This window comes from Mustela putorius, unplaced genomic scaffold (assembly GCF_011764305.1).
Source record: "Mustela putorius furo isolate JIRA1106 unplaced genomic scaffold, ASM1176430v1.1 tig00000242_pilon_pilon_pilon, whole genome shotgun sequence".
Lineage (NCBI taxonomy): Eukaryota > Metazoa > Chordata > Mammalia > Carnivora > Mustelidae > Mustela > Mustela putorius.
This window is the reverse complement of record NW_025421325.1, coordinates 13,538,309-13,564,234: the sequence shown is the minus strand read 5'-3', so window position 1 is coordinate 13,564,234 and position 25,926 is coordinate 13,538,309. Positions and strand designations below refer to the sequence as shown.

Genomic DNA, 25,926 nt, shown 5'->3' with positions numbered 1-25,926 from the left:
TTACCGATTTCTATCAAATATCTGCTTAGGCAATAGGCAGTAAGGCCTTGTGATACTGTAAATTAACTTGCTGTATTTCTATCTTCACAGGTGAAGTTTATATCCTATCAAGTAGTAAAAGTATGACCCAGACTCACAATGGAAAACTCTACAAAATCGTAGATCCCAAAAGGTGAGATCTCTTCATATACCTTTAAGGCAAATAATGTTTCTCCAAGTTGTTTTACTGTGTTCAAATGGGTGATGATGAGTGATAGTTACCAGTCCACAAAGACGAACACCTTGGCCTTGCCTATAGGACAAGTGCTTGTCCTGGGAGGACCCTCAGTTCCGGCCTGTGAGGGCTGGATTTGACTCTGCAGGACTTTAGAGCCTTCCTGGGTCTACACAAACTAACTAGAGATCTTCCTCCTTTTCCCATACCACAAAACACTGTCTTTCTTAAGAAAAGTTTAAGTGGACAATTGTACTACAGAACATGAAGAGGAGTAATCAATTCTAAATGGTCGTCGGCATATCACATATATTCATCTGTCACACCCCAGTCGCGTTCCTCCTCTATGTAACAATACACATTTTCTTCCACAGTAAGAGAAGCACCCATCCATACATTGTAGGAGATCTTTTCCTCCGCGGGTGTGAAACAAATGCCTTCTTTGTGAAAAGCAAAGTAATGAATGGAAAAAATATCAGACATTTCGATGAGGTTGAATTTGATGATGTTAAGAACAAAAATCAAACAAAGTAGCAACATTCTCCTGATTCATAATGATGTCTAGGGATTTCACTCAGATCTCATGCCCTTCGATTCCAAATAGTCATTATTCCATTATGTTTGTCAAAGTTGGTAAGCTTTTATAAGCTTTTACAAGCTTCCTGGTAGTATCATAATGAATTCTCCCTCCTCCTCACAAAATCTATCTCTCTTCATCTGGATTGTTTAGTCTGCTGGTGGTGAGTTGAGGTCAATTTTACACCTTCCATCCATTATTAGTGTCTAATTACCAGGGTTTCCATAAGGGACCTTGGCTTTGTGATCTTGGGGCCTCCTCTAGTAGGGTGGTCTCAGAGTGACATACCTGAAAGGCCTGACTTCTCATTACGGTGCCTGTTTCTGGTGAGTCCTGTCACGTGTGGGGCCAAGGTTAAGATGTGTGTTTGGTTTTCAGAAGGTGGGGGGAGTCACAGAGTCCCAAACACACTGTCCTTGTACACAGACCTAGACATAAATTTCAAAATGAAGCTGACTGTAAGAAAACAAATGTTTTCATAAACATTTGTTGGGAGGCTCATGCTGTTTCAATTTGGATGCCAACGTTTATTATTATAGTATTTCTCCCTAGATGAGTTGAAGTTCTGTATAAGCAGACACTTTAGTGTATGTGAACGGGATTATTTTAGAAACACAAACTAATTACTAGTGTGACAGTGTTCAGAATGTCTGCTGCAGAGCCAAATTGTTTCTCCAAAACTTTTGAAGGAGAATTTGAAGCCAGGGCCTCATCAACTGGAAAACATTTCTTGTGATAGACATTTCTTGTTTCATCAAAAATCTAACTCAAATTAAATTCTTAGGTTAATTGTATCTTGTGGAGGAGTCTCCAGACTCATTAGAATAATGTTTTCAGAGTCACTATTTTCACACAGCACTTCCCTCATGGTCCTGGAAGAGAATAACAGCGAATTATAAACTTTTTATGTTTGGGGTGCCTGGGTAGCTTAGTTGGTTAAGTATCAAGCTCTTGGTCTCAGCTCAGGTCTTGATCTCAGGGTCGTGAGCTCATGCCCAACATGAACTTTAAAAAAAAAAGTCTGTATTACATGCCATGGAAGTTACATTCTTATCGTAGGTGTATGTTTTGTTTTGTTTTGTTTTTTCTGTTTTTCCCTACACGCACACGCACACACACTCACATATAAAGAAGACAAGGGATTTAAAAATCATCTTTGGGGGCGCCTGGGTGGCTCAGTGGGTTAAAGCCTCTGCCTTTGGCTCAGGTCATAATCCCAGGGTCCTGGGATTGAGCCCCCATGGGGCTCTCTGCTCAGCAGGGAGCCTGCTTCCTCCTCTCTCTGCCTGCCTCTCTGCCTACTTGTGATCTCTGTCAGATAAATAAGTAAAATCTTTAAAAATAAAAAAATAAAAACCATCTTCAATATTCTGAAGCCATTTTGGCAAAGGCAGGTGAGGTTACAGCATTACTGACTGCCTCAGTCTATAAGGACAGTATGGTCTAAGGCTTATGTTACATAATCATTTACAGAAGTTCAAAATCATTTTACAGTGGACATCCATTTCAGAAAAGGATGGCAAGATAATCTGTTGTAAAAACCAAATACCTTTATTCATAATTTTAAAAAATGAAAATTTAATAAGGCTACAACTCCGTTTTCCTTAAGTAGAACTCAGGAGTCATTTAAAGAAAAAGTAGGGAAGGGGTGAATTTCCTTCCATGTTAGAACACTGAGCACACTTCAGGAGTATTGTCAAAAGCAAAACAGTTGCATCTTGTCAGAGAGTGGAGTTAGGTTCGAGTTAATCCCAGTCACCCAGCTTGCTGAATCAACTCAGTCCCAAAAAGTCTTCAGCAGGGGGTCCTGCCTGCCCTGGTCAGGGGAGCTCCTTTGGCCAGCAGTTCCAGAAAACACATTGAATACACTGGACACAAGAGAGGTGGGCAATAATTTTAATTTCACTTAGTCACGCCATCCAAGACTGATCAACTTTAGGAACAAATCCATCCTGGCAGGACAGGGGGGCAACTGGTCTTGTCTTGGAATCTTCCTTATTGGGGGAGCCTGCATCAAGTTCCTTCACACTTCTCTCCCCCTTTGCCCATCAATGGAGTTCATCAGTATTTCTGCTCTTCCTCATTTCTGCGGAGTGCTCTTAAAGATGACTAAATCATACATTTAAAACACAGTAAGTGCTTTAATATGGTTGGTATTCATCCTCTGCATTCAAGAATTATTTTCAGGTGACCGCTCAACTTTGAAGGTTGTCTTTCCAACCTTGGAGTAAAGTTGTCTATGGAGCTCTCAAGAGCTCTTGATGCTGAGTTTCCAAATGTCCAAATCATTTTGGATGATTTGCTCTTAATCATCCAAACATTAGATGTTTGCTCTTAATTCAGTCTTTACAGAATCAAATAAATGCACCTGAGGGATGGAAATTAAACAATTCTAACAGTTTACGTACGTTCTAAGCTTTGTGTTTATCGAACACAATTTTTTTCACACTGCTGCCAAAGATCTTTAATTTTTGTGTCAGATGAGACCAAATGCCTTTTTTTTTTTAATTATTTTGAAATGTTTTCAGGGTTATTTCTCCAGGAATTTGTAAAACAAAATTATTCTTAATCGTATTGATTCAATTACTACGTACCCAGTCATTCTATATTTTAACATACTGCTTATCTGTGATCCAACCCCTGAGAGGTCTATAAATTAACAATGCAAATTCAGGCTTGGGAGGTTATTTCACAGAAATGTTGCATCACCAAACTCCTGTGACCAGTATCAAAGACTGCTCCCCACAACCTCCCATCCCCGTGCCTCCTCCACAGGTCTCCCCTCAGTAGCCCTACTTACTGCCTTTTGCTTATTTTCCTCTTAATATCTTTATACTACTCCTAATTATACTAGACGCTGACGAGTGGTTTGGTTTTGGGGGGTTTTTTGTTGTTGTTGTTGTTATTGTTTTCTTTCCCCCAAAAAAACTCACTTCATAAAAGGATATTGGTTCTGTTTATCCTTCACATATGTCTCAGGGAGCCAGCAGGCAGCTCTGCCATCCTAAAGAAAGTCACACATAATAGAGAGGCTTTAGCCCAATAAGCCAGTCAAGTCCCAATTCATCAGTCAAAGTTTTATGCAAGTGGCCCCCCTAGGTTGAGAAATCCCCACAGTGCCTGTTGACCCAGCTGCCAAGTCCTCTTGCCGCAGGCCCTGTTTTCATGGCCACCCGGACAGTAATACAAACTGTTTAGCAGCTCCATTGACCTTTCAGCTATTAACAGGGACACGGGCTCCACCAGGGACTAGTTTTCAAACATGACAGAATTTCTGAACACTAGAGGTCATGAGCAAGTATATGCCCTATAAAAATCCATTCAGCATGGTGGATTTGAAGTCTCAAAGACAGGGAAGCATGTTCTACGTTTCACTGTTATTATTTCTTGACATATCCGAGAATGGAAGACAGAGATATTTTCTTATATGCCCCCTTATATTTTATTCTTAATGCACGGTACTTTACACGCAGTACATTTGTGGCTAAGTGGTCCTCCCTAAGCTGCCCCATAGCATTTGAAATTTTGAAGATCTGTTACCAAAGAATGGGATAAGATCAAAGTAGGAGCTTCCAGTGAATGAATGAGCTTGCATACATAATGTATGGTAATGACCTACGGATACACTGGAATTTTAGTCCTACTTTGCCAGGATTTGCTTGTGTATATATGCACACACATTTAAACAAACTCAGCTCAGGCACACCCTGCTGTGTAGAGCCATCACCCATTTCAAAATAAATAGAAAATATTAAATAACAAGTTAAGAAAAAAATTTTATCCAAGTGACCATGTAATTTAAGAGGCTCATATAAGGAGGTATATATATATCTGCTATATTTATATATCTCCTAGTCCCTGGATATGTGACATATGACCATAGCATTCAAAAGAATGTTCTGCTTTAGGCTAATTAAAGTCTCTCTTAAACTATCAACTTTGAATGTTAGAATATCACTGCCTACAGATTGCAATGAAGACTTGGTTGAATTGCCACTTTCCGATGGTACTTGTTAAAAAGATATAAAGTGTAAAATAATGAAAAACATATTTTTCAAAATGAGACTCAGGTGTTAAGTGTTGAAAACTCCTAAAAGCATTTCTTTTCATTGCCATGTTTCTCCCCTACCTGGGAAAATGGGAAAAGTCAGATATTATCAGATCTTCTGAATTTTCTGTACTTGCATTGTAAGGCAGTGTATCAGATATTGCAGTATTTGAGATAAAGGCAGATTTAACCTTGCATGAAACAGCTACATATATTTGCATAAGATGTTTTCTAGAGGAAGGTGTATTTTTAATTTTTTTTTTAAGATTTTTATTTTTAAGTAATCTCTACACCTAACACAGGCCTTGAACTGACAACCCTAAGATCAAGAGTCACATGCTCTACCAATGGAGCCACCCAGGTACCCTGAATAAGGTGTATTTTTTTTTTTTTAACTAATTCATTGTGCTCAAGTTAAAAGTTCACATGACTTGCTTTTGTCAACATTGACAAATGAATCAAAAATTATAACATCAAAATTTGGGAATTTGTCACCCTAATAGTCTTAAAAGAGAATTTACACGGACATTCTTGTGTGTGTGTGTTTTTTAAAGGAGTTGTGAGCTTTTACTTATTTTTTTAAGATTTTTTTTTTTTTAAGATTTCATTTATTTATTCAACAGGGAGATCACAAATAGGCAGAAAGGCAGGCAGAGGGGGGGGGAAGCACGCTCCCAGCTAAGCAGAAAGCCTGATGCAGGGCAGGGCTTAATCCCAGGACCCCAAGACCATGGCCTGAGCAGAAGGCAGAGGCTTAACCCACTGTGCCAACCATTCGCCCCTCTTGCATTCTGTTAAAGGACAGAAGCTTATGTCCAATTTTTGCTTCCCATTTAAAGTATTCAGTGATCTTTAAAATTTCTGCCTTCCTCTGATATAAAATCAAAACACTGGTACTTCTACAGCTTTAAGTGGGAAAAAGATTTATTATTATTATTATTATTATTTAGTGATTTATTAAAAAAAAACTGTAGGGCTTTAAGTCTTTTGAATTATAATGTAATCAAAGCATTTTTTTGAAATGTCTATTTTCCCAATTACAAATATTTCTTATTTCATGTCTCACATTTTTTACCTAAAATTATGGTTTATGAATTAACTTTTTAAGTTCAAACTTGCTTTTGGACAATAATTCTGAACAGAATATATTCCTTCTTTTTTTTTTTTTTTTAAGATTTTATTTATTTATTTGACAGAGAGAGTGAGAGAACTCAAACAGGAAGAGCAGTAGAGGCAGAGGGAGAAGCAGGCTCCCCGCTGAGCAGGGAGCCCAATGCAAGGCTCCATCCCAGGACCCTGGGATCATGACCTGGGCCGAAGGCAGACACTTAACCCTCTGAACCACCCGGGTGCCCCATCTTTCCTTCTTTATATTAGGAAGCAGTGGCATTTTTTTTTCCTAGTTTTTATTTTTATCATATCAAAGTAAGTACAGTTATACTCCAAGATTAAATCAGGAGATTTAATCAGTCTACAAGTATCTTGTACCTGTCCCTGTATTCAAGATCATGTATTATGTGCTATAGAGGGAGAATATAAGGGGGAACTTAGTACCATCCTCTAAGGAGCTTATTTTTATTTTAATTGGGGATCACATGCATTATCAAAAATGTAAATATTATTTGAGATAACACTTTGGGACAAAAACAATTATGTGAGAACATTATACACTATAAATTGCCAAATTAATGGCCCAGAGAGCTATGGATACTGAGAGAGGTAAAATTGACCGTGATTTGGCTCCCTGGCCCAGTTCGTTCTGCTCCACTGTGCTTTTCTTCAACACTAATTAGCTCACATGTAAAAGAGAATGACGACTACATAACATGGAAATTATGTAGCTTTCCAAGCAAGTATAGCCAGAATTATAAGAAAAAGAACAAACCCTCAGCCAGGCTGTTGCAAAGCAGAGGAGGTTTCTGAGCTGAGAGGTAAAATAAACAAGCGTCGGTACTGGTTCTCCTCTCCAGTGAAGTGTGCCTTCAGCCTGGGCTCTCTGCAGGTGGCACGTTCCCCCAGGAGTTCATGGCCCACCTCCAGCGCCATTTTGGTTTTAGGTATTCCTAAACTCAACTGCCCACGCTCACAGGGCTGCCCAAACTCTCCCCCTAGGTACCAGATTTTGCTGTTTTAGTGTTTTACTTAATAAGTTGCGCCGATCTTCAGTGGTCTGCCCCAAACCTATTTTTCCCATAAACCTTATTATTTTTTGTATGCGATTTTGTAGCATACAAGATTTTTCAGGAACGTGTATGCTGAATTAAAGTGGAAAGGCCTGTTTTTCTGTATTCACCACTAATAAGTGGGGGTAGATCAGTTTCTGAATTTAGGACATTAAAAACAATGCAACAGACACTGAAGGCAATTTAGTAAAATTGGCCATTTCTGGTTTGTAAAAGCAGATGACATTACCATCTAGTCTCATTAATTATTTTTCCTAGGTTTTCCCTTTAAGGAAATACATAAATTTCATTTCCTAATTTCCCCATGGAAATATATATACATTGAGTTAACCTGAAAAGCTGAACGAAGGAGATCCACACATCCTTTCAGATACTTGTGTATTGTGGTGGTGATGTTTGGATGGTGAGATTAGCAGGGCCTGAAATATGGGTGCCTTACTCGCTTTTTCCTAAAGAGGGCCTGTTGAGTCGAAAGAACACTGGTCCAGAAGATAGTTCCAGACTACGTGTAACTAGCTTTTATTGTGGTTGCATCTTCAGATGTAGAACAAAATTAAGCGATATTTGTGAAAGTTCGAGAATCTTGTCAGCACTAGATAGCCAAATCCATAGCTCCCCTCACTAAATCATCACTGGCTCCTCCCCCTTTGAGTTCAGTGCTCACTCAATCCCAGACTGCTCAGGTATTAGAGTGCATCAGCACTATTTCTAGGTAAGCATATACTCAGCATTTAAACTGCAGACTTCAAAATGAAGACGACATTGGTCTCAGAAAAAACGGCCAAGGCCCAGGCCCATATTTTCAGCATATTGTAGAGTAGAGAAATGTAGTAGTTCAAAGCAATGTCTGGAAATAAGGCTTTCTCCATCCTAAATTGGAATTCTAGAAATAAATAAAAAATAAATAAATAAAATAAATTAAAAATTTTAACATGATACAAAATGTATATAACTTCAGAGCTATCCTTGAATTTAAATTATGTTTCCCTTTACTCCAATATCAAGGTTGCTTGGGACATACACAAAAAGATATTTCTGGGGCTCAGTCAGTTAAGCGTCTGTCTGACTCTTGGTTTCAGCTCAGGTCATGATCTCATGGGTTGTGAAATCAAGCCCCTCATGGGGCTCCACGCTCAGCGGGGAGTCTGCTGGGAAATTCTCTTCCTCTGCCTGTCCCCCACTTGTTTGCTTATGCTCCCTCTCCCGGTTTCTCAAATAAATAAATAAATATTTTTTAAAAAGGATATTTCTGCAGCCTACCTGTGATATAATGTCAAGAACAGTATTCCTATAGACTACCTCAAATAGGGGGCGCTTGCCTGGCTCAGTCCAAAGAGTATGGCGACTCTTGATCTTGGGGTCGTGGGTTCAAGCTCCACTTTGGGTATAGAGATTACTTAAATAAAGAAATAATCTTTAAAAGAGTACCTCAAATGGTACTTGAAAAATCCTGTTAGAAAATGAGTATTGCCATCTGTACTGCCACGAAGTCCCAATGAGACCAATATTGCATGGTTATGCAGAAATGATTCCATTTTCTCTGTTCTTTTACCTGGATATGATTGCATTATACCCTTGCATGACTGTATAAGATTCCTTGCATCCAAATGGAATTTGTATCCTGTATTGTTTCACTAGCTGGCACAAAATGGCTATGTATGGTCCCAAAATAGGCTGTAAATCCAGTGAAATCGCAACTTCTACTCCTTGTGGATAAACCGACTCAGAGAAATGTTAATGTGAACAAGAAGAATTTAGTGAACATTCAGACTAAAGAAAAAAATCAATTTATGTATTGACCTTGGAGAAAAGCATTGAAGTGAGTATGTGAGAGATGACCAGGCCATTCTGCAAAGATAGGGCTACGCCTATGTCCCAGGCTAGACAAGTGGGAAACAGTAAAATCTGTCTCATCAGGAGAAGTCTCCACTCCCTTACCCCTTTCTAGGTAAAAGAGCTCGCTGAGTACTGCTGAAAGGAGCGCTGCATATCAAAATGCTCACAGTAAGGAAACCCATTAAACCAGAGAACCGGTGGTGGCTTCCAAAGCCTGTCTGCCTGTGAGGGAGTGAAGACTTCACCCAAGCATTCTCTCCCTGGAAGCCCCTGGCCACACTAATTCATGGCCACATTGATTCCTACTGGCTGGGAAGTGGCCTTGACTTAGAATAGTGCCTCTCAAACTTGAATATATATCACCTGACAAACTGGGGAGCTGGGGAGCGTGTAGAATCAAAGTCTAGGGAGGGGCCTGAGCCTCTATATTTCTAGAAAGTTCCTGTGTGATGCTGGTTCTTCTGGTTTGGTACCATGCTTTGGGTAATAAGGATTTAGACTTACCACTTTTCCCTTTCACATGAAAATAGGAAAAAGCATTCAAGAAAACTAGTTTTGCAAAGTTTGCAGTAGCCAAGGAACATTTTTCCAGGTGTCTCAATGTGAATATGGATTAAAGAATAAGACAGCTAGGGTTTTTCTTTTTTTTCAGATTTTTAAAATTTATTCATTTGAGAGACAGAGAGAGAGCATGTACAGGCATAGCGGCAGGGTGGGGCGGGGGAGGTGGGTAGGGAGAAGCAGACTCCCAGCTGAGCAGGGAGCCTAACCTGGTGCTTGACCTAGAACCCTGGGATCATGTCCTGAGCTGACAGTAGATGCTTAGCTGACTGAGCCACCCAGGTGCCCAAGAATAAGACAGTTCTTACATCACCTCCCCCCCCGAAGCAGATGGCTGACTAAGAGAAGCTTCAGAATGAGTACTTCTTCTGAAACCTCTACAGAGTCAGGATTTTACAAATGAGTATTATTACAATTTATTACCTTGTTTGACAATGACATGAATTTAAAATCTAGGCCCCTAACAAAAATTTCAGAATGAGTCCCTTCACTTTTTGTGGAAAACTCAATAGACAGATTTCTAACGTACTCAATCTGAAAAGCAGGCCTACCCAGACTCAGGATTATCCCTGTGCTGCCATCCAGGTACACAGACGACTTCTCATTTATTGATTTGTTTATTCATTTGTCAAATTAAATATCATAAAATTAAAACCATCTGTAATCTCACTACCTGGAGACGTTCATTGTTGGCTTTAGCTAGTCACAAGTCATCATGTAGGATATGTTACAAATCACTTACGCTTCTCAACTTCTCCTTTATTTCGAGAAAGTATTTCAACCTTTATGCTTCTACTCAAACCCAGACACAGTGGGTTTCTAAGAAAACATCTTACATTTCCAGAAACAATGCTTTATGCATTAAAGAATATTGGACAATTTCTTGGTACTAGTCCTTATTGTTTCATTGTCAAGTGTCAAGATTGTAAAGTATATTTTTCTGATTTAAATTAGGTTTGAAGACTATAGAGATAATTATCAACAAATGGGTTTGATATATTAATTATTACTTATTATTTGACATATTACTTATTACAAACATCAATATCCTTTTGGTTAAATTTTCTACTTTAAAAGCTATCTTGGACTTCATTCAGTAGAGATAAGAATCTGAAAGTTAAGAAAGTGATTGTTTAAAAGAAGAACAAAACTATTTAAGCAATTTTAGTACACCTACATTAAAACACCCAACTTCCCAGTCCAATAAAAATAAGAATGAAGAATGAGGTAACCTCTCACTATATGCGTATATGTATATTATATGTACATATGTATACATAAATACACACTCTGGATTTTTGCTTCGATGCCATGTAGTGTGTATATGTAGTAATTATATACACATATGATGGTCTATTTCAAGGTGAGACCGTAAAAGTTCACATTTACTTGTTTTATTCCCTTTTCTGTTCTCCTCATTGCAATTTTCTGTTCTTTTCAGTGGAAGGAAGAAACGTCACTAGAACAGAGAGTGAGTGGAGTGGTTGGGATAACCAAAAGTCTTTGTTAGACTTTATCAAATACATAACCAGAAAAATGAATTTTAATACATTGGCATGATTCCCAGTTGGAGGAGAAGACAATCCTATCTTCATATCATGCTTACTTCTTTGTTGGTTGTTTATTTACTATGACTATGATTAATGTAAAAATGTTTCACTGAAAATGAATTTAACTATGCCTTAGAAAAATTTTGTAAGATGACAGAAATATAGCAAGTGTTTTTAGTTTTAAGTTTATGATATAGAAGTATAACAGCTAGATATTAATATCATTCCCCTAAATACTCCATATATTCCTAATATCTTTACTCAGGAGCACAGAAAAGAAACAAGCACTCTCTTAAAATTCCATATCCTTATTTATTCATTCATCCAATAGCCTTTTAAGTATCTTCCATATTCTACACATTTTCTTAGGGCCTGGAGGGACACAGGAGAAGAGAGGGAAACATAGTCTTACTATATGCATTCAATTAACATTTACTGGATGCTCCTGTAGTATTTTCTAGCTCTTCTGAATATAAGAAGTTAAAGGAGATAAAATACTTCGGTGGTTTAAATGTCATCTTGTAAAACATCTTTCAATCCTAAACTAATTGCTTCTTTGTCTGTATTCTTGTGTTACTTCACATGCACCTACATCGTAACAAAGGTTACACTGCGTTAGACTTTTGTGTTTGAATGTCTGTCTGCTCCCTGGTGTCTCCATGAGGGTTGGAACCCTGTTTTGTTTGTCTTACCTCATAAAGATTGTAGTACTTGCCTGAGTGAGTGACTGACTAGTCTTCAGGAGGATTGAATATGTCCCTTTGCCTTCAGAAAGCTTTCGTTTCAATGGCGATGGAAAAGGAGAAAGGGGAATACAATCATTTAAAAAAGTGACATTCTATGAGAGATGGGTTGTCCTTGGAGCACCTGTCTGGCTCAGTCAATAGAGTGTGGGCCTCTTGATCTCAGGGTAATGAATTCAAGCCCCATGATAAAAATAAAAACCTACTTGGGGGCACCTGAGTGGCTCAGTGGGTTAAGCCTCTGCCTTTGGCTCAGGTTGTGATCTCAGGGTCCTGGGATCAAGCCCCACATCAGGCTCTCTGCTCAGCAGGGAGCACCGCTGCCCCCCTCCCCCTCCCCGCCACCACAACAGCCTGCCTCTCTGCCTACTTGTGATCTCTGTCAAATAAATAAATAAAATCTTTAAAAAATAATAATAAAACCTACTTTAAAAAAGGGGGACGGGGCTGTCCTTCATGAAAATTTTTCCATTAATGGATTCCCAGTAGAATAACAGTTTAAAGAGAGGGAGAGGATTTCTTTAACATGCTAAGTGAGGAATGTTAGTTAGCCACTTCATTAAAGAAAAAAAAAAGATTATTTTCTGGGTATTTAAATAAAATCTTATGGGAATCATGTTCATATATCATAGCCACATAGTTTTATATAAACTAAACAGACCCAAGGATGTAATAATTATATCGACAGCTAGATAAGCATTTACTAAATCTTAGGCAAAAAAACAACTTAACACCTCCCCCCACCCCCCCCACCCCCGCCATCAGAATTTCCACATATTTGAATGTTTGGTGAAAAACAGTCGAAGCAACAAACTGGAGGATCAGCAGGGAAGCAAGAGGCAGATGCCTCTCCTGATGAACTTTACTTCACTATTGGGTCCTGATTTGTCACATCCTCATTCCTTTCCCTGGTGCACACAAATCAGTGTCCCTACACTTTGCCTCAGATGGGCAACATCTTCTGGTGGTGGTTGTTTAACAGATAATTTACATTCTTGCTCTAAATCATGTCCTCTCCTCTTTAAATTCATCCGCTCAGCCATAAACCATATTGTCAAGTAGTGTGAGAGCTGCGTGCCTGCATATTTTGCATCATATATAGCATGATATGATACATATAAAAATAGGTACCATGTATATCATATGTAATATATATAAATATACATATTTTATATATAAGCATATCTATTTTAAAGATTTATTTATTTTAGAGAGGGAGAGAGCAAGCATGTGGGGTTGTATAGAGGGAGAGGAAATCTCCAGCAGATTACCTGCTGAGTATGGACCTCTGATGCAGGGCTCAATCCCATGACCCCAAGATCGTGACCTGAGCTGAAACCAAGATTTGGACGCTTAACCAACTGAGCCACTCAGGTGCCCCAACATGTAATGTATTTTTGGCACACCCTAGTTTAGAATCTCTTTTTGAATGAGTCAGAAAGACAGTGAATGAGGGAGTAATGAGTAGAAACTGCACAAACAGAATTTCAGTTACCAGTAAAATACCTGTTTACTGAATGCCACAGCCTCGCAGGATAAATGCCATCGACTCAAAGAGACTTCATGGCTATTGAAAAACAGCTCTTTTAGTGATCAAAAATGACATCACGGTTTCACAAAGTAAGAATTTTATTGAGGAAGAATTAGAGCCAACAACACAGAGCAACAAAACAGGAAGGCGAAGTTAATGCCTCCACTTTCCTTGGCATACCCATTTCACTATTTTTCCATCTTAACCCCCCCCATTACCCCCAAAAGACTCTCTTGGGGAACACGTGGAAATTATTCATTAGTGTTGTCTGAGTGAAAATACGTGCAGTCCATAGAATGCCTTGATGACCTTTCACATAAATTGACCACTTCTAGATTTTTCAAAAGAGGTTGAATAGATTTAAGGGAGTTTTCTGAATTGTCACATTAGTTGCAAATATAGTACTTTCAACACAGAGCTAGACGTTTATTGGCGAGAGGACCTAAAGAAGTCACTATATATTTTGAATATGATTTTGAGTCATCGTAGGAACAGCCTGAAGTCAGGCCCCAAAGTATAATCACTTTATATTGCCAGAAGGACATAACAAGATAACCTATCTCGAGAAAACTGGAGTCTACAGGGCCAAATTATTGGCTTATCTCCGAAGGCTATATCATTTACTTCTTTTAGTGGCTTTGACCTATAATTATCACCTTCTTTGTTTAACGGTGCTTGAAGAGTCCAACTGCCTTGGCCATCTTAATGGTGGTGAGTTGAGCGGTGATGAGCGTTTGTTTACATTCCTGAACTGAAAAGAATCTTCTCCACCACACTGCTGCACAGGCACAGTGACTGATAGAAATCTTGTTTCTCCAAGATTAGGTAATGAGTGGTTGTGACCATGCTTCCAGCCTCACTCAGCTTGAAAGACAACCTCTTGTGTCGAAAACAGTAAGAACTATAAAATCTTCTGAAGATATCTCTAAAGTCGTAGAGCAATTAAAGTCTGTGACTTTTCACTTAGCAGATACGATGTTTGTTTCTGTTTGTTTATAGCATTCTTTTTATTCATAGGTTACAAAATATATCTCTGTATATATATAAATTCATATGTATATATAAAAATGTATGTATATGTGGATTTTTTTGCATAAAGGTTGAAATTTTGAGTCAATAGTACACACACAAACAAACACACACAGATACCCCTTCAAGAAAAATCGATCTGAGACAGGTATTTCAAGAGAAATGTAAAATGAAACAAAAATGGATTCCCAAGTTTTTTTAGGCTGCAAGTGCTCATTTAGATGAATGCTTCAGCTCTGTTATATGTGATATTTCCAAATATGCCAATAACATGTGAAAACTATCTCAGATACTATTCCTAATAATTTTTATAGATCTGGAAAAAATGTTTTAAAATATCAATATTTTTTTAAGAATTTTAATTGCTAGAAATGTTTAGCTACTGAATGGAAAATATCAATATAATTACAGTTTTAATGAATTTTGATCACGATAAAGTCCCTTTTAATATTTAATATATTCTCTGGTTCAAAACCGGTCAGTTAGATTTTGCTTCGCTGGGGTGGATTTTCTACTCTCAGAAAGTTGTCGATCTTTCTGAGCCGCTTAAAAGAAAGTTCTCCTTAGAAAGCAAAGAAATTCTTTGCAAGCTACAAAATCACTGGGTTTCGTCCTAATACTGATCTCCAACCAACATACACATGGAAATGTTGTCTTTTGATGCAGACCTCTAATGCCTGAGGAATGCAAAGCCATGGTACAACCTGCGCAGACACTGACTTCAGAGTGTTCCCGGCTCTGTCGGAATGGCTACTGTACCCCAACGGGCAAGTGCTGCTGTACCCCAGGATGGGAAGGGGACTTCTGCAGAATTGGTGAGTGTTTTTGCTGTCCCCAGGAAAGACCGGGCATTGGACAGTCCTTGGGAACTCAAGAACCTAACATCAGCTATTTATTCTAGAATGATCAACGGTTCAAAACTTATCCATTTATCATAATAACGCTTAGTCTGTTTCTGAACTTGCAAATGAAATCTTTCCCGTGTTCCTATTTTAAACAATTCACTTCTCTAAGTTAATCGTAAATGTAAAAGACTTCTAAATAATTGAGTCCTTTCAAAAGGTACAGAATGAACATAGCACAACTCAATCATGTGTACAGGCTCTCAGTCCTAGGTTTGAGATTTCACACCAGCCAATGACCTAGTGTTTGCAAAGCCCCTCTCCCAAGTGCCAGCATTTTCCAGACACCCCATAAATGCCCTCCCTAACTTTACTGCTTGCTTTCTTGCTACAGTGCACTAAAAACAGGGTTTTTCAGTGGGTGTTATTAAATAAAAGGGGAAAACGCAATTATCTAGAGGCACATTATGAGATTTTTTAATTCTTTTTCCCACTCCCTTGTGACCCATCAACTAGGTGTGCAGCTGCTCAAAGACAGCCAAAGAGATTTATCCCAGGGTTACTCTATCCTTTAACCAGGGATTTCCTCAATTACATGCAGCGATGTTTAAATTCTGCTTGATGTGAAGAAAGTTAGATAAATTCAGACACCTAGTTTAAGATGTATATATTGAAAGTGCATTTTCAGGAGAAATTTTCTTTTATTTTATCTATGAGATGATGCTAAATCTGTTGTGGGAATCATTTCACAGTATATGTAAACCAAACCATCATGCTGTGTACCTGAAGCTTACACAGCAATGCCTGCCATTTATTTCTCAGTAAAACTGGAAAAAGTTTCCCATAAGGATAAGTGCATTTTTAAATGCAAATGCATTTTCTTACAAACAACAACCAGCACATGCATAATCTTACAAAAGAACTTGATCTCTGCTATCTCAGATGTTAAAGTATCTCTTGCCAATGAAAATGTGTTCAAGTTCATATTTTATATTATCTTTAATGCCTAAATGTTGTTTTTTATTTATTCTAAACATACATTTGTTTCAAAAATTATAACCACAACTTGTCTATATATTGTCTAACAAAATGTAGCCAACATTTAAAGTCACACATACAGTATACATTTTAAGCTTAAGTTGCTTCAGCAGGGATAACCCTATCTGGTTGATTAATACTAGGGTTATATGTCTAGGAGAGAGCTGTCATAATCAAAGCTCTAAGTAATTACATCAGTTAAAACAAATATTTATTTTTATTGACCCTTTCTGTCTTCTTTTTCCATAGTTGATTCAAAAATAAGAATCACTGTTCAAATGCACAAATATTCTAATTCTTGATACTATATCTTTCTTCTGCTCTCTTTAATGCCTGACGATACCTATTCTCTCTGCTTCTTTTATACAGTGTTCATTCTGTTGTACTTCTTACTTTGTATTTTGCCTAACCTCTTAAGTCACCTCAAGTTAGCAGATAACAAAAATTTACTGAGTGCCTTCTAGTAATAGTATGTTTAAACTGAGGGTAAACAAATTATTTTGAATATAAGTGGCATTATACATACCATTATAGATAATAATAATAATAATAGGTGATGTAGATGAAAACAGACATTCTTTGAAATAACATAAAGTTTGATTTCAGTAAAGTACTTTCATCTTTCTACTAGTTGGTTTAAATAGTTTGAATATATGATAAACCAGAACCATTTTATAAAAGTTATCTATTCATGATGTTTTTGACAACAAAGCAAGAGCTTTATTCATACACTAACATAGTTTGTCTTCTACAAATTTAAAAAAAAAAATCTCTAATTATTCTCTTGTTTTTTCCTTTTCATTTATCAGCCATGGACCCCTGGGTTTTTGTTTTTTTTTTTAAAAGATTTTATTTATTTATTTGACAGAGAGAGATCACAAGTAGGCAGAGAGAGAGGAGGAAGCAGGCTCCCTGCTGAGCAGAGAACCCGATGTGGGACTTGATCCCAGGACTCTGAGATCATGACCTGAGCCGAAGGCAGCGGCTTAACCCACTGAGCCACCCAGGAGCCCCGGACCCCTGGGTTTTTAACCCACTGAGCCACCCAGGCGCCCCAGACCCCTGGGTTTTGATTAATGCATTTGAAAAGGTTAAAATAACCTTGTCCCCTAAAAGTATAAAGAAACATGTTCAAGGAATTCAATTCTGTCTAAAGTTGCTGCACATCCCAGATTTAGCCCATCAATAAAACACAGTTAACATATACAACCAACTTTATCTCTGCATCTCATTTTAGCAGTAGATCTTTTTTTTTTAAAGGGAATTTATTTGTTCGTTTGTTTATTTATTTTAGAGAGAGTGTGTGCAAGTGGGGCTTGGGGGGACAGGGGCGGAGAGAGAGGGAGAATCTCCAGCAGCCTCCGTACCCAGAGTGGAGCCATGACCTGAGTCAAAACCAAGAGTCAGACATTTAGCTGACTAAGTCACTCAGGTGCAAAGTCCGCTGCATTTACCATTGCAGTGGTAAAAATCCTTATACGAAGAGATCCTGTGTATAGAGTAACCCTGAAAAGGATTGCTATGAATATCCTTCCCTGGCTGACCGCACTGCCCCAAACAGGGGCTAAAAAATGTTATTGGAGATGAAACCATAGAATGTGCTCCCTGGGAGCAAAGAGAAAGAAAAATCCAAGGCGGTCCACATGGGAGAGATCCCATCTAACCTGAGAACTGACAGTTCCTTTATACTGCACCGAAGATGGTGAAGCCCTTGGGTCTCCCTTTCAGGCCTGGCCCTTCCCATTTTAAGGTCCTGCCCCAGAGGCATGGGAACATAGAGTTACTTGGAAGGCCCTCTTTTGGAAGTGCCCTAGTGGAACAGAGGTTTGAAAGAGCTGAAATCCTCATTTTAAACAGAGTTCCGCAAGGGATTGAAATTGTTTCTCATGATCTCTGCTTCCCTGGAAATGTCTTCCATTCTCTACTGACTTCTAGCCCCCGCATAACCTGCTTTCCTTCTTGTATTCATTATCTTTTGGATCATTCTGTGACTGGCTACCTCCTCCTCTTCCTCCTCCCTTCCCCTACTCATCAAATACTTGTTGGCCTCCTACTTGGTGCTGTCTCTGACATACAGAATGATAGTGTGATTTTATTGCTTGGTTGTTTTTTTTTCCCCTCCCAGCAAAATGCGAGCCAGCATGTCGTCATGGAGGTGTCTGTGTTAGACCAAACAAGTGCCTCTGTAAAAAAGGATATCTTGGTCCTCAGTGTGAACAAGTGGACAGAAACATCCGCCGAGTGACCCGGGCAGGTATTCTTGATCAGATCATTGACATGACATCTTATTTGCTGGATCTAACAAGTTACATTGTATAGTTTCTGGGACTGTTTGAATATTCCTTTCCAATGGGCATTTATTTTTATCCTGTCATTAAAAAGAAAGACTGTTATCCCGCTACACACTTCCTGTGATTTCATTTTCTTTTATTAATTTAAAAATAATTTTCCAGAAATGGGCAGATCCTGTGTGTGTATGTTGGCACGTTTGTTCACCTAGGCACATACACACACACACTCACGACCCCTATACGCGTGGTTGCATAACAGATGGGTTTTAAAAATATATACTTCCTTGTGTGAAGTAATTTACACAGAAATTCCATTGTAAATTGATAACGGAATTTTTATGTAACCAGAGGAGATTATTTGACTTCCCAGGAATTTTCTGTCTGTAATAACTAAAGTCAACTTAATGGAGTTTTGAAACATGACTGTGCAATCTGATGGATCTAATAAAAAAAGGCAATATTTTTATATTAAAGGATTATAATGTGAGAGAATGTTTCAGAACTCCCTGATGAATTTCCAAATGGGAGACTTGATATAAAATTGTAATCTTCATTTGTATCTGTGTATCCAGTTATAGAATGTTACTCACTTACCTTCTCATTGGCTGAGAAATCTGGTTACTCTAGTTTAATCTCAAGATTGTTTTCAAGTGTTTTATAATTAAATCATAACAGCATATTCTAAAATCAATCTTCCTAAAAGGTCTGCTTTTATTATATATTGTATCTAACAATAGGCACTGGGTTTGTGTTACCTATTTATATTTTTTATTTTATTTTATAATATAGACATCACCTAGATGAAACACCTTTGCCCTGTCCTGTAAAATACTAAAGTTATATTTTTCACCAACTTAATTGGAAAGAAGGGGAGTGAGCAAACAGTCTTTAATGTGCTGTGGATCTAATCTAGCCATGTATCCTTGTGCCAACATGTAATCCTTAACGACGGATGAAAAAGCAAGAAAATAGCCAATCCTTATAAAATTCCAGCATTAAACTTATGTAAAGCGCTTTTCACCATAGCAAGACTGTCAGTGTATATGTGATTAGAATGTTGCACATTTCCCACTGAACAAAACTCACTGGGGAAGAGCTCACTTGTTCTTAACAAATCTTGGCTATGTAAGCTGTCACTTGTACAAATTTTTTAAATAATAATTCTCTCCAAATATGAGTTTTAATGTATATGTTCCTTTAGTACTCGATGAAAACCCTCTTTGGTTAATGTATGAATAATTTTTTGTAAATGTTCTGTTCAGGTTTTTAAAGAGAGGTCATGTTCTAAATTTAAAGCAGCAAAATTCTGATAGACATTTTTCCTACTCGTTTTCACGGCCAGTGCTCCACATTCAGATCATAACAAAATTATATGGCCTCTTTGCACTACTGAGAAAACATCTCTCGTGATGTGCACACCGGCTCTAAGTTGTCCTGTAAACATCTGTTCTTCCAGAATCTAAATTGTACGCTAGCGTAGATTATGCAGCACAGGCTGACTCCTTACCAAATCTGCTCCTTACCTATAGGAATGTGAGCCTCAATTAAAAAGAATAAAATCGTGTAACTAGTGTTTCTCTATTGTTTTAAGGTGAGAGATTTGCAATTAAAGCACACTGAGCATTTATGTAGAAAGGTTGTTTAAGTACACTGCTCTTGTCTTCCATATATGATTACTTAAGTTTCAAGTGACCTCATGCCGAATGGAAATGGGTTGAGAAATCTTGGTTCAGTGCTTAGTGAACAATAGCCTGCATTAAAAAGTGCATGCATAATTTTGCACAATTTAGATTCAATTGACAGTCTATTCAAAGAAGTCTCTGGATTAAATGAGCATGGAGACCAAATTGCCCTCTTACCCCAGAAAAGGGGTGGTCCCTTCTAGTCAGACTAACACTTCATTGGCCCAAGAGTGTGACAAATCTTGCCCTGAACCTGCAGTAGCCTGCATCTGGAGGTTAATAGCAGTCTTTTGTCTCCCTTGCTTTCTCTTCATAGCCCTTTTACTGAATTCCATCACAGAAAGTTTTACAATTAAAAAAAAAAAAAATGTCCTGACAACCATTTTTGTAAATGGATCTTACCATCTAATCGTCCCTTATTCAGTGTGGGTGACATTAACAAAATGTGAACTTCTGGTAAGGGAGCCAGCTGTCTAAATCTGTCAAATCGTGTGGTTTTATTACACATTCTCCTGTTCATAGTTGCACTGAAAACAATAAGGACACTGCTATAGATTGAGCAAAATCTGAAAAATCCGAGGTTTCTTCTTACACACTTAATCTTTCTAGCTCTTCAAAAGAATCTCTCCAAAAGAAAAGGTGTTCTATTGCCATTAATCCTCCTGTTTAAAAATATCTATATAAAACTGATCAGGCGCAGACTTTTTACACACTCCTTTCCCAAGTGAAAGAGTTTCCGATGTCTTAGAAAAGCATATGTACCCCAGGTGTCACTGCCTTTTCTATTGTGAGTCATTAGAATAAAAGACCAAAATCTTCTAAAAGAGGAGATAGTGAGAACCATGGATCTTAAATCTGAGCAAAGAAGTGAAGTCATTGGAGTCATTTCTTTCTCTTCTTGGCAGAGACGTAAAGAGCAGTGGCTAATTGACAGCTACAAAGCTGAAACTCTGTGATCATTTCAAAAACAATTTTTGGCTTTTTTTTTTTCCAATAAGACTTTTAAACTATGTGACTGGAGAATTATCTTAAATGCTCTGTGATAGGCAGGTAGGAATTGGTTTCAAGCATGAGTTAGGGAAAAGTGATTGTTTTATCTTGTGAATGGCAACATCTACTTGGTTCTTAAAGCACACAATCAGAACGGAGAAAAATGTCCTTGGCATGAATGTAGATTCATGTGAGATGTGAGATAAAAATAAAATAAAGAGATAGAAAAATGTATATGATTATCCCTTTGTCCATTCTGGAGCTTAAGCTGTGGGTGTTAATTTAATGTGAAGTGCTATTAGGGTAGTTAGTTATAAAGGTTTGGAGAAAAACTCTCTACCACTGCTCTTGTTAGACTCTTGTGCTGGTTCATAGAACCTTTTTTCTTGCCAGTTAGTTAAGGTAATGAGAAGAAAACAGAATTGGCACATCATTAAATTGAAAAGAAGGGAAGAGTTAAAAAAACAAACAAACAAACAAAACCTTGTGTGTTGATAAAAAGTTCCATCCGTACCTTTTCTTCTTAGAATTGTGGCTATTGTAAAATATTTTATCACAAAGATACTCAGAAGTCTTCTCAGATAATGGACTACTTCATAAGGAACAGCGAAACCTACACATTCCAAAAATACAACCTAAATAGGTTTCATTTCAATACTTCAGAGCAGAAATCTCTATTGATTTCCTTGAAAATGATTACATACCAATGTATTAACAACTTTAATATGTTTCTTTTGATATTGCTTTTATCTCTCCATCATAAACTGTATAACAAGCTTATCAGGCAAAAGATACAAGGTTAGATGCTGTATCTAGGGTCTTTTAAAATATTAACTTAAACTTAATTATTACTCTAACATTCTTAACTTTGAAACAGAAAAGAGAAGTCAAAGCCAAATCTTTAAGTGGAAAATAAGGTATACCACAGGCAGATGTAGTTGGCTGATCGATAAATTACAGTTCTGACATCTCTATGGAGTGTACCTATAGTATTTTTCTCTACCCCCACCCCTGCCTCTCTCTTTCTCTCTCTTCTCCCACCCACCCCCTATGTGTTCTTTTTCCGTTAACCTCTTCTTCCCTCCCATTTCTATTGGATTTGACTGAACAGATATGTCCTCAGTGCACCCATAATGAAGATGTGCTGTGGTAGGTTGCTATTGATTTTCCTGCTTATGACCTTTTCTTTATTTTCCTAAAAAAATACCCTCTCCCACTGTCACATTTGCTCAGATGCTGTATCATGAACAGTAGACAAATACGAATAGACTAGATTGATCTATTACAGTTACGGAGAGAAATAACCAAACGCCTACATGACTACCAGCCTGGATGCTCCAGTTCACCTTGTTTCCATCATTCACAAACAGGAAAACACAAATATCCCAGGCAAGAGCTTGAGCTAACAGTAGGAAAAGCTAGTAGCTATTTCCTATTCAGGCATGACCATCTCTACAGAGTCTGTTTTGCAAAGGATTATTCCAGAGCTCTTCTTTGCCCACCTCTGGGACTCCGGGATGAGACTTGAACTGGCAGAGAAATCAGACCAAAGTCTCATGCCCCAAAAATGTACATATTTCTGTATCACCCGTAGGAAGTTAGTGGGCCCCTTATTATGAATGCTGGCAATACTTTCAGGAAGTTCCTCTTTAGAATATCCTGAAGAAATGTTTACTATCTTACATTCTTTCTCTTCATCACACTAACCCAAATTAGTCACGCCTCCAGGAATTAATGAAGTCAAAGAAGGTAGAAACTTAAGAACAGAAGAATTTCCATATTAAAAACACTAAAAACATGACCACAAGATCTGCCAAACACTAATCCTAGCCAACTCCAAGCTTCTTTCTCTTAAATATCTTCTCATAAGTTTTGGAAATTGCTTTAAAATAGCTGTAAAGGAGAGTAAGCTGTATTCAAGAGAGCATGAGGGTTGTCATGCTGTATTGTTCTCAATCATAGCAGTAGTTTTCCTAGCTGTCATTAAGATATGTGTTCCTTTATCAAATCAGCACTTTCTTAAAATCTTAAAATCTCCAGTTACATATGAGCCCAAGGGACACCCATCACTTACCTTGCTTTCTTTTGTGAAGGTCATATATAAGCAGGTTGCAAAGATAAAAAGAAAAATTTAATGGATTGATCACATTAACATAAAGCCTTAGGCCTAAAACTTGTTACTGCTTTTTTATTTCCTTGCAAGACTACACACTGACTTACAAAAAAAAAAAAAAAAAGATATTAATTCAATGTGAATTCTAAAGTTACATGCCATTATATATCACAAAGTCAGATATCAAGTTTCAAGTTTTTTTGCATGTGTCGATTATATATTACTTAAAATCAAAATACATGTATACATATACATGCAAATTAACAAATGCTTGGGGAGTTACCTCAATTGACTATAATATTTTAAGTTAAAGCACATTTTAGCACATAGGATTGAAAAAAGCAGAACATTAACAGTGATGGGAAATTCATAAGGGATAAATTTAAAATAAGCTTTTCTTCACAGTTAGAGGCCAATTGCTATACATTTCCTTTTACACTAAAAAACAACTAGCCAATAGTTTCCATTCACACAAATGATGTGTTGCAGGTTTGGTGTAGCCTCTGTCTAATAAGTATGTTGGATCTCTCTTTATCTCATTCTTAAAATCTGATACATGTCTTTTCTAGAATAAATGAAGATTTCATGTATAGTAGAACCTAATACTATTAATACATTCTTTCCATAGCACTATTGAGAAACTGAATTGACAGTCTTATGGGAAGTCAAGTATTTTCCATCTCTCATATTCACAGGACATTTTTGCACCAAGAACCATGTAGTAACAAGGTAAATGATAAAAATGTACTATGGAATTTGGGGGGCTTGACTCCCTAGGACATGTTAAAGAAGACTATTAATTTGAAAGAAACCCTTCTAATTCAAGTGAAAAAATTACCAAATTATTATCATCAATTAGCATAAAAGAAATCTGCAAAGAAACTCCTATGTCTTTCCTGGCTTTACCTGGGATTAACTTTGTCCAGTTTTAAAGAATAGTTAACTTTATCATTCTTCCAACATGTTGTAGTTTTCCCAGCTGTTCATTTTCCTCTGGGTTGTTGACAAATGGGACAATTTGTCTGTAATCTTATTCACAGAAGATACCAGAACAAACCCTTGTTTGAACTTCTGTTAAAAGGTGAAAAGCTGTAGGAACCCGTAGTGAAAGCAGGTACATGTTTGAGGGAGCACAGTTAATACAGGTATTAGCTGGAATTTCTATAAATGTTCACCTGAAGAGAAACAACCAAAATGATGGACTCAGATAATCCTTCTAAATTTGACTTAATGTGATTTATTTAACCCAGTTATTATAACATGCGGTTTTCTTGGATCAATCCTGTATTATTCAGCTATCCTTCCATTTATTAATTCCACAAATATTTATTGAAGTGCCTAGCATGGTTATGTGCTACAGAAAAGGCAAGGACGTTTACTGTGCGGGATTGTGAACCCAGTGGGTATGATGAACTTGTTCGAAGCAAAAGACAATAATCAAACCCAACCAGCTCCAATTCAGCTCAACTTTAGAATCCAGCAAGAATAGTAAAGATGGCCTGAAGTACATCTGTGTGTATCTGTACGTGTGCACACACACATGTATATATATTTATCTATCTGTACAAACACTACATATGTATACACACTATCTATGTAATATATAATATATGTATAATGCATATAAATTCTAACAAGTGTATTTGTGTTATCTTTAAAATAGAACATTGTATCTTGAAGTGGTAAATGCAGAGAATTGGTTTTTATTGTTGATCTGTGGATTTAATGATTTTTAGGTGAAAAGGATGTTTAAGTGTACAATTTCTTTTCTTAATTTAATATATTTATGTAAATGCATGCCTGAAAATTGGTTAGATTGGCTGTGTTTGTGTCCTTTAACATGATCAAATGTATTAAACTTTATCTTAAGACCTGATGTACATGTGCTATTCTAAAATTCTTTTTTTAGTATTTGAAAGTTTTTCCTAAATACTCATACCGATGATATAAATGCTTATTTTTAAATATTCTGTACCCAAACTACTTCTTCAAAATATCCTTGCCTTTTTCCATTTTTCATGTTCTAATTTTAAAACTTTATTCCCCAAAGTATATGCCAACATTAAGGATCAGTTATTGCATATATATATATCTTGAAAGGCCATAGGATGTTATGGTGATTTAAATGTATCCTATGTTGTAAATGACTTAAATCTGATCCTTTTAATCCAGTTAGACTCACTAAGGGAAAATGTACAAGAGCTCCTGAAAGTGCTGAGTGCCCACATTGAAACGAAGAAGCATGTAGAAAAGGTGGGACATGAGAAAAGGTGATTGCAGATACCCCCAAAACTTTGTTGACCTTGCTGTGTTGCTTTCAGTGGACCTTAGCAAGAGTCTTTGTATATGGTCAGATATGCTGTTTTGTGAACATAAATTTTAAATCTGCCAATTTTCTTTAGAAGAGCAAAAAGATTTCATCTGGGTCTCCTTTCTTCCTGAATAAATACATCTCTTTGACCCATTGAGAGGAAAAGCTCTTTCTGCATAAGACATGATTATTTCTAAGAGAATAAACAGTGTTATAAGGTATTTATTCAAAGATACTCCCTGAGGCCAGATTAGTCTCTAAAAGTTTTAAGTTACATAAAAATCACCCCATGAAAAGTATTCTTTAGCTCATTTCACAGTGGCCTGGGAGGCCCCTGAGTTCTGTCTTCCTCAGGCACTGCCCTCTGGTTCTTAGCATGTGTCCCCA

General features: G+C 37.3%; 1 protein-coding gene across 1 annotated transcript in view; it reads left to right on the top strand.

Moving 5' to 3' along the window:
• Window positions 1-25,104, top strand: part of LOC101677400 (hedgehog interacting protein) — a 92,768-nt gene extending 67,664 nt beyond the window's left edge. Inside the window, exons 11-13 of the mRNA XM_004757992.3 lie at window positions 91-172; window positions 14,939-15,087; window positions 18,278-25,104. Coding sequence (XP_004758049.1) covers window positions 91-172; window positions 14,939-15,087; window positions 18,278-18,471 — 425 coding nt within the window. The 3' untranslated portion in view covers window positions 18,472-25,104. The remainder of the gene's footprint in view (window positions 1-90; window positions 173-14,938; window positions 15,088-18,277) is intronic.
• The last annotated feature ends 822 nt before the right edge of the window (window positions 25,105-25,926 follow it).